Source organism: Olea europaea, unplaced genomic scaffold (genome assembly GCF_002742605.1).
Source record: "Olea europaea var. sylvestris unplaced genomic scaffold, O_europaea_v1 scaffold796, whole genome shotgun sequence".
Classification (NCBI taxonomy): Eukaryota; Viridiplantae; Streptophyta; class Magnoliopsida; order Lamiales; family Oleaceae; genus Olea; species Olea europaea.
The window spans coordinates 254,552-264,504 of record NW_019266391.1 but is presented as its reverse complement, the minus strand read 5'-3'; the positions used below and the strand labels follow the sequence as shown (position 1 = coordinate 264,504).

Below are 9,953 nucleotides of genomic sequence, written 5' to 3'. Positions count from 1 at the left end.
AAAAATAAAATTGCAATTATAAATTAATTCCTCGTCACTATAAAAATAAGAGCCCGTTTGAGCCACATTATTTGTAAAATGAGAATGAAAAATAGAGCCGTTATAAGCCCCACACAAGAGATAGAAATTCAAAATTGATGGTTTGATATAATGGATAACGATCATATTTTTCATTTTAATAAAGTAAAAATGGGGCTCAAACGGGGCCTAAAAATTGTATTAGTAACCAATATTAAAATGTATTTTCAAAAATGTCTAATTTTATGAGTGTCAATTGAAAAATGTCCACTTTTTAAATTTAACACTAAATGTCTATTATCTTTTAATGAAAAAAGAAGCAATTTATTTATTTTTTCAATTTGTTGCCGAATTCGAGAAGTAGCTTCCATGAGAAGTTATATTAAAATGATATTATTGACATTTCAAATGTCATTCTCGATATTTAAATCTCATTTATATTTTAAATGTACACATGTCAAATCATAATATTAATTTTTCTCGACATATCAAACGTTGTTCTCAACATTTTAGATATCTAGATGATATTTCATTCCGAACATGACATTTCTCTACACTTGAAATATAATTCTCGACGTTTCTGTATCAATGAGAAAAATATCATTAATTGTGATTTGATATATGCACTTTCGAAATAAATATGGTAGATTATATGTTAAAAATTTATTGACCAATAAATTTTTTGCAAAAAAATGTCCATTTCTTGTTTTTGTTGGAATCATAAATTGTTCACAAAGGTATTTTGGTCTTAAATATTCCAAAATGGGCATTTTTGCGAGGATTTGTGAAGTTGACATTTTTACAAATGGGCATTTTAAGTAATTTCCTCTATTAAAATTTTAAGTGGCATCAAGAATATTCATACTAGAGAATGAAATTAAGTACTCCTTCATAGGTTTTTTTCTTTTTATTTATTTTTTATTTTTTTATTTATTTTAGCTTTCTTAAAAAGTAACTGAAAACGGGACACCACCATTTCACTGAATTTTATCAAATTTTTAAGTCCTTAGTTCATTGCTATATTAGAGCCGTGCAAAAAACATCTATTTCTAATCCACCCTGCCATTAAACGTGAAAACTTTTCATTTGTCAAGCACTTAACGAAATAAAGAAAATAGAGAGAAATCAAGGAAGGCAGGTTTGGGACCCTGACCATATTTTATTATTTTAAGCATATTATAACTTATTAATGACTAATAGGATCCGTTTGATTACAATGATGAAATTCTGGTGGAAAGAAAACGAATTCTAGATAATTAAATTGCCTAAAACTTGTTTTATTTGAAATTGTCAATTAAATGTATTTTATTGGTATAATTTTCACCTGAAAAATATTGAATTTTTTTGTATTCGTTTGACTTTATTTTTCATAAAAATTTTCAATTAAACATATAGAATTTGTTACAATTGTTAATAGAATTTGTTTTAATTTAAAAAAAAATCCTAGAAATTGATTTCCTACCCAAACTAGGGGAATTGAAATTCCACCAAATCAAGGAAAAAAGGGTCCTGGGAGAGATGGAAAATCAATTGCCAAGAAAATTATACCAATTAAACAAAGAAAAAAGTAAAAAAAGAATATTTTCCGTGAAAATTTTATCGTATCAAACAGGGCCTTAGTTTAATTTCTCGAGTCCCACAAACAATCAACACCACAGCAACAAGCATACGACTGATACGAGTCCTCTTCTCTCTTTTGTTTTCCATAAAGTGAATCTTCGACAACCCGTAAATAATTATTCATATTTTTAACTTGACCCGTGCAATGACTAAAAATAGAGAAGGGGAAGGTTGATTCTAGGTCAAACGGTAGGTCATAAATAATTGATTACACACACACATAACATGAAAAATTACAAATATAAATTAATTCTTCAATCTTCATTACTATACAAACAATAATTGAAAACCAAAGATTGAGGTTACATGATATCAATGATATTGATAACACAGAGTGCATTTAAAAATGAATTGCTTCTTCATAGATTGTCATTTTAAAACATAATAATAATAATAAATAAATAAATAAATAAAACTGAAAAAGTGTCAACCATTTCACCGGATTTTATTCAAGTATATATTTGATCAACCATAATCGAACAAGTTTTTAGGCAGTGGCAATCATGACCATAGGCAGGGCCCTAAATTATGTAAGGTTAATTGATTGGTTGAAGAAAAATGAAAATTATATGTTGGGTTTTGATACCCAATAAATCTCAGGCTATGATGTTAATGTGGGTTAATATTATTTTATAAGCATAGGCCGATAAATAAAATAAATCCAACAATCAAGTCCATGAGCTACACCCAGCCCAATTACATTTCCTCTTGGATGACTTAAATCTTGGCACGTTTACCTCTTTAAAGGTCCAACTTAAAGCCTAACCCTGGACTATATATATGGCTATAACCCTAGCCACTTTCTTGTGATGTTTTGTGTGGTTTTGAAAGAAAAAATTAAGGAATCCCGGTTGCCCCTTTTGTGTGTGAAAAAAGGCCTCTAGAAGTGTCAAAAACGCTTGTTTAACGTATACAATTGATGGTTTCTTTTATAGTATATTTTTGTGGTGTCTTCTCCTAGTCTTTGTAGCCACAAATCATCATCTTTTCTTGTTCTACGTGGGTAACATTGAATAGCAATTGAGGTGAATTAATTGGTTGTGATTTGGAGCCGATTAGACTGGTTGTTGGTAGAAAAAAGTACGTTGAACTGAGTCCAAAAATCACCGATTTAAAAATATTTCAACAGAGCTTCCGCAACATTATATTTATGAAATTTGTTAAAATAAAATCAAACACAAAAAACTAATAAAATTTGGAAATATAAAATTTTAATGTGTTTACACACACACATGGCATGAAACTTAATTCTTGCATTTATTTATCACATAAATATATCACAAACATCAGTTTATCTCTCTATAACTAATTTAACCCTTTATCTTCGAAACATACGTTTCTTTTTCTTAATCAAAACAAAAAGGTCTCTTTTGTATATTCAAATTCCACGTGAATTTTCTCTCTTTAAACTAAAATTTTGAAAATTCAATTTAGTAGATTGGTTTTGTTTCACTGCCATTGTTAGAGCCTTACATGTTTCAATCTTTTTCCTTTTATCTTCAAAATATATACTATAGAGTAAATAGACTATTATTATTATTTTGCTTTAATCTATGATAATAACCTTTTTAAATGTTAGTTGAAAATACTTTGAATTTACTAATTATTTTTCGTGTTCATTCTTTTTGTTTGTAAGTTAATTTATTATGAATTAATATAAAATTAGAAGCTCATTTGTATTTAATTGCCATTTTCGTTATTTTGTTACACTATCTCTCACAATCACCATTTTTCAATTTTGTACATAAATCATTCAAATGCATATTCAAGTCTGCTCTGCCATGCCACGACAAATTTTCATATTTATTTAAGAATACAAAGAAAATAGAGAAAAATCAAGTATAGGTGCACTATAAGTGCAGGATGGGTGCTCAGGTTTGGGACACTGAATTATAATTTACTATGAATTTAATGATATACTTTGACCATTTTTTTTTTATAAGTATATTATAATTTGTTCTTTCATAACGTGAAATCTAGACAATACTTAAATAACTATTTATGTATTTAACTTGTCTGAGCATCGACTCAAAATAGAGAAAAGGACCAAAAGGTTGATTCCAAGTCAAATCATTGGTCAAAAATAATTGATTACACACAAAACATGAAAAAAAAATTACAAATATAAATTAATTCTTCATCACTATAGTATTAAAAACAAAAAAATTATCAATAAACCAAAGATTTAAGTTTAAGTGGCATCAAGGATATTCATAACATAGAATGAAATTAAGGTTAACCTACTCCTTTATAGAATTTCCTTTTTCTTTTTGGAAAAACACAAAAAAAAAAAAAAAAATACCGAAAAAGGAAAACAATTTCACCCAAGTTTATCAAATTTTTAAGTATCTAGTTTATCGGCTATAACCTAATGAGTTCTCAAACTGGTCCTCGAATCGTTTCGATTGAGCCAGTTAGTGGATCCATTTTTTAAAACGTTAATAACTACAAATGTTTCATATACAAAAACTTAAACTTTTAAAAGAGATAGATTACAATTAAAGCTGCTCTAAGAAACTACTTCGAACTCCGCCTGAAAATTTTTCATACGTCAAACATTTAACAAAATGAAGAAAATAGAGAGAAATCAAGGATTGGTGCACTGGTTTGAACCCTAACTGTAATTTATTATTTTAAGCACATTATAACTTGATTAATGGCTATTATTTTATTTTCTAGAGTCCCACAAACTATGAACACTATAACAACATGCATATAAGCTCTCCACTTTTGCTTTTTCATAATGAGAAGCCTAGAAAATAAGTAAACTAACTATTCATGTTTTTAACTTGATCCATGCACCGACCCACAATGAGAGGGTTAATTACACACATAACATGAAAAAAAAAATTAAATATAAATTAATTCTGCATAACTATGAAAACAAAAAACGTTGTATAAATGATATTCATAACATAGAGTGAAATTAAATTTAATTGTTCCATTATAGATTTTCATTTAAAAAAATTATTGGAAAAAGGTCCACTATTTCACCGGATTTTATTCAATTTTTAAGTATCATGTTTATCGGCTATAATCGAACGATTTCTGCGAAACTATCTCGATTGGTCCCGTTGACCTAGCAGGTGAATCCAATTTTCAAAATATTGAAAAATACACGTTTCATCTTCGAAAACTTAAAAATTTAATATAGATAGATTACGATTGGAGCCGCACCAAAAACATAACTTCAAGTTCTTCCTGCCATCACACGGGAAATTATTTTATATATCAAGTATTTAAGAGAAACAAAGAAAACATAGAGAAATCAAGGATGGGAGTAGAGAGTGATGGGAGACTGTCTATAACTTAATCATGTAGAATCTTAGACCATATTTTATTATTTTAAGAAAATTATAACTTTATTAATGGCTGAATCATTAGTTTTCTCGAGTCCCACAAAATATCAATACTACATATAAATTAATTCATCATCACTATATTAATAATAATAAATAAATAAATAAATAAATGATAAAATTGTATCAATAAATTAAAGTTAGGTGGAAGTGGAACCACGGATATTCTTTATCATGGAATGAAATCAAAGTTGAATTTTTTTTTTTTTAAATAACTGAAAAAGGGTCAATCATTTCACTAGATTTTATCTAACTTCTAAGAATCTAGTTTATTGGCTACAGCCGAACGACTTCGCAAGCGATTCTTGATTGTTTCTGTTGAACGAGACAGTAGATCTAATTTTCAAAATATTGATAAATAAACCTGTTTCATCTTCAAATGCTTAAACTTTTAAATGAGATAACATTACAATTACGGCTGCACAAAAAATCCTAACTTCATTACAATGAAAAAATTTTCAAACGTCAAGCATTTAAGAAAACACAGAACTGAGAGAAACCAAGGAAAGCAGGAAACGCATTCTTAAAATAAAGTACCGGTGTGCATCAAGTGGACCAGTAGTAAACAAAACCAGGAGTCTCCATTCAGTCCTTGATTCTCCTTTACCTGTTTCCCACAAACAAAGGGTTCTGCTCAAATATTTTGACCATATTCTATCATTTTAAGCAGATTATAATTTGATCACAGATAGACTCTTCTCAAGTCCCACGTGTAGACAACTATGCTTACAAACTTCATATATTGATTTTGCACTGGATCATAACATGAAAATGTTCACTAAGCATCAATTCAGAAGTAGCACAGCATTTGCACAAATTCTACCAACTTATCCACAAGGTCATGCAACTAAGAACTACAGAGCTTGTCAATCTTGTGCAGTTGTTATGCAGAATGAGTTCAAATAATCAACTCTAAAGCCTGAACTTATTCAGCTTAACCAGTGCACAAGATTGATTTTGCATTTTTCTCCAACTGCATGGAGGGATTGGAGATTGTGTCAGAGAAGAGTTGACATCTTTTATTTTGGGCTACAATCAAGACAATATTCTACATTTTATATTATCTAAAAAAACTAAATAATAAGTAGGTTCAGATTCTCCTAAAGTTTCTAGAAAATTACATGCCCTACAAAACTGAGCAGAATAGTAAATTATCAGGAACAATGGTAGTTTGAAAAGAAAACTTGTTTGCCAATCAACTCCCCATTTATGTCTACGGTTCATGGTTGCTTATAGGTTGAACTGTTATTGTCCCTTCTGAAGACGCTTCCTCTCCATCAGGCTGTTCGGAGTGAACAGGATCAGACAACGTTTTGCTGGAATCGCCAGTTCCTGTCTGCTCTTCTACAGCAGGGGACCTCTGGTTTGACTTATGTTCCGCACATGCATCTTGGGGTTCTGAGCTTTCTTGATTAACAGAATTTTGCAACGGGAGCAAGCTGTCACTGAGGCCTGGGTGTGTTGTAGGAGGTGGACCCGGTGCAGCATCGGAAGAGATCAATTTGACGACTTCAGATGAAGGGGATAATCCTGCAGTCACTTTCTTGATTGTAGTTGTCCCAGACGAAGATGATAGGCTTGCCATTTTCGAATTGAGAGAAGCTGTGTTGAGGTTTGGTTCTATCCTAGAAAATCCTGGAGCACCGTCACTCATGTTTGGATGCAGAGGAAAGGCTGGCTCTAGGAGAACAGATGATGAACCAACATGTTCTCCAGGGCGGCTACCTTGGCAGTTATTGGCAACGAATTGAGAGTCTTGATTGGCTAAATGTGATCTCCTCCTCTTCTTCTTCTTATTTGTCTTCTTCAAACTGCATCGAGGATCCTGGGGACGGGGGGGAGGTAGTCCCGGGTCAATAAATGGCGGAATTTTGGAAGACTCTTCCTCATACAAGACACGAACAGATTGTGCTATTGCAGACAGAGTCGGTGGCAAATCAGGTTCAGGAGTTCTACCAGGAGCATCTACTGCTTCTCGAAGCCAATGCGGAAGCTTTTCTTTTGGAGTACAAGTAGCAACCACTTCTTTTCCTTTAGATTGGGGAACCATCTGGTCCCTGTTACAATTGGCAATGTGAAAAGAACTAGTATGCTCGCTGCTACCCATGTTACCAAGGCCAGGCAACAAACCCAATCTAGTTACATCCCTTTGTCTCTCCAGCTGCTGTACCTTATAACTGTCTGAACAATTTAAACCAATAGAATGGAAACTACTAGATCCTGATGAGTTCAACAGAAATGGAGACTCTGTGATGCTTGAGGAAAGAACTAATCTATCAGAAGGTCCTGCAGAAGAGTCTCTTGACAACTTTGCTGGGAACTTATCTGCAATCCAAGTTGGAAGAGGCGGATCAGATGGTTTCAGATGTGGCAAATTAGCTGGCAGATCACTAAGACCCAATTTCATATCTGTAATGCCAGTGTGCAATTTCAGTGGCCCATCACATTTACTTCCGTGCGATCCCCGTGCCAGCATTACATCAGAGCTAGTTCTAGGCAATGCATGAGCCATCACTCCATCAGAGATAGTTCTATGCATTGCCCGTGTCATCAGTCCATCAGATATCCCAGAAAATAGAAGTGAACTCGCAGACTTTGGAGGCCTGAGAGACTTTGGTCCCAGTAATCCTGACCCATCAACGATCTTAAGTTGTTCTACTTCCCATCTAGCTGACAAATCTTCAGCAGTTTTGAACTTCGAAAACTTAAGCTTTGGGTCTTGTAGCATTGAATCCCACCTTCCCCTTCCATGTCTACGAACACCAATCCACAGATAATCAAGTTCATCCTCAGACCAGATATCTACCTTTGATTTCATTTTCAGAAGATTGCTGTTGCCAGGTCCAGTTCTCAGCATAAGATTCTCAAGAACTTTCCGATGGTTTCCAGGAAACGCAAAACATGAAGGTGGCATCTGATCCGAGCGAAATCCTGTAGGCATCTGCTGTTCTTGTTGATTATAGTTGGGAAGATCTGGTGGAAATTTGATATTCGGCAATAATGGAATCTTAGGGAGTTCAGGGACAGAATTATTTCGGTCTGCAATACTAGATCCCAGCGATAAGCTTGAGAACAAGTCAGGAGTTGGATAGGGATAGTTTGTACTAGGAAATGAATATCTCGGAAGCTTCTCATCAAAAGGTTTGGGCAAGAGAGTCTTTTCTCGAAAACCAGAGAAATTAGCGCCACAGTTTCCTAGATGCTCCACCAATCTTTTTCCTCTCAGCATATCCAGAGGATGCTGCAAATAAATGAGAATTAGTCAAATCAAATCATTGGGTGTGTGTGTGTGTGTGTGTGAGAGAGAGAGAGAGAGAGAGAGAGCATACTGGATTCGAGGGTAGAAAATTATCAGGGATGTCACTCTTATGTTGTGAAAGAGGAGAGCCTGAAGAAAGATCCGGAAATTTAAATCTGCCTGAGACTGCTTCCTTACCATTAACAGTCATCTCATTTAACATGCTAGAACAAGTAGCAGGTAACGGGATCTCCAGGCCAAGTCCTTGCTTGTATTGTCTTTTATTTGGTCTCGAGAATTTCCGATGCAACGGCTCCAACTGGTTAGCATTTGGAGCATTAGGAGCACACAATCCTAAAACTGGCAACGAGTTGTACATCGAATTCATGAAGCTTGTGCCCTTTAAATGGTCATTTGACAGGGAATTGTCAGGAAAGCAATTAGACATAACTTGAAGCTCCAAATCAATAGTGGATTTATGCTCTGATATCTTTCCCAGCATCATGGTCGAGTCACTCTTGCTATTTGATCTTGCGGTTTGACTATGACTCCTATTTTCGAAGTCCGTGGTTGTAGCCTTCTCTTTGACAGGCTGAGTTGATATGGTCATTTGATTATCTTCTTCAGCACACAGAGGAGGGAGTTGAGGAAGTAACTCTAGTCCGTACAATCCCTTGATGGGAGTAGATGATTCAATTGCTTTCCTCTTTGTCAACCGTTCCTTTTGTCTAGCACGAAGCTTTGCACTGTAGAAAGTAAACACATTAACGGCATAGGTTGAGTCAACAATCTTGAGCACTTAAAATGATAAGCTTTAATTTCATTACATTCTCATTCATCCAGGGCTGATTATATGCAACCTTAAGCCTTAATTATTTACCTTAAACCTCCACTATCGTGAGCCACAATTGTACTGACTCAAATGAACCTATCAGTAATTTAACTAAATGAGGGTCCTCGATGATCTCTGGGTTACAGCCTCATACTCTTATATACGTTAGATGCATGTTAACCATTCATATGATATTGCAGTAAATATTACACCTTAAACTTCTAAACATATTTTATGAACATATAGTTCCAAAAGGGTTAAGATCCAATCAGTGAACAGAAGAATCAGATCCTCCGAGTATAAAAGGAAACTCAACAAGAAAAAAGTGTAAAATTTTCATTGATAAAAACTCACTATTTCGCTTTAAGAGCTCGTCCTGCTGGAGTGTACTCTCGCTCAGGCTCTGGTTCGAGCTCTGGTTCCCCTTCTGCAACACTCTGGTACACCATACAATAACAAACATTGCTGAGATGCAGCCAGATTTAGCCTCTGATCAAAACATCCAATTCAACTCATGAAAAATCACACACTTGTAACAAAATTTAATCAGGATGGAATCATTGACATTCTAACAGAGAGTACGAGGAAGGTGAACCTGAGACTGGTCTGTAATAGAAGTTGGTGTTGGCAAAATGAAGAGAAAAGACGCTTCATTGGTTCGATAACTGGGGTTTTAACTACACATTCTAATAAAATAATTTTTCATGTAAATCAAAAAAATTATAACTTTTTAAAAAATCAGTTTTCAAATAATGGGACTCAAAACATGTGATAGGAATTTCGGCATATCGAGTGAAAATAAAAAATAAATAAAATCTCCACTCCACTCCCAACACGGAAATATGCGTGCGCGCACAAAGAGAGAGAAAGAGAGGGAGGGAACCGG

At 33.8% G+C, this 9,953-nt stretch overlaps 1 protein-coding gene across 2 annotated transcripts in view; it reads right to left on the bottom strand.

Moving 5' to 3' along the window:
- Positions 1-5,995: 5,995 nt before the first annotated feature.
- LOC111391464 (protein CHROMATIN REMODELING 4-like) overlaps positions 5,996-9,953 on the bottom strand; it is a 12,608-nt gene continuing 8,650 nt past the window's right edge. For both annotated transcript variants that reach the window (XM_023016689.1, XM_023016691.1), the window contains 3 exons: positions 9,422-9,504; positions 8,327-8,981; positions 5,996-8,238 (listed from right to left, as the gene is read on the bottom strand). In XM_023016689.1, coding sequence (XP_022872457.1) covers positions 6,211-8,238; positions 8,327-8,981; positions 9,422-9,504 — 2,766 coding nt within the window. In that variant the 3' untranslated portion in view covers positions 5,996-6,210. The remainder of the gene's footprint in view (positions 8,239-8,326; positions 8,982-9,421; positions 9,505-9,953) is intronic.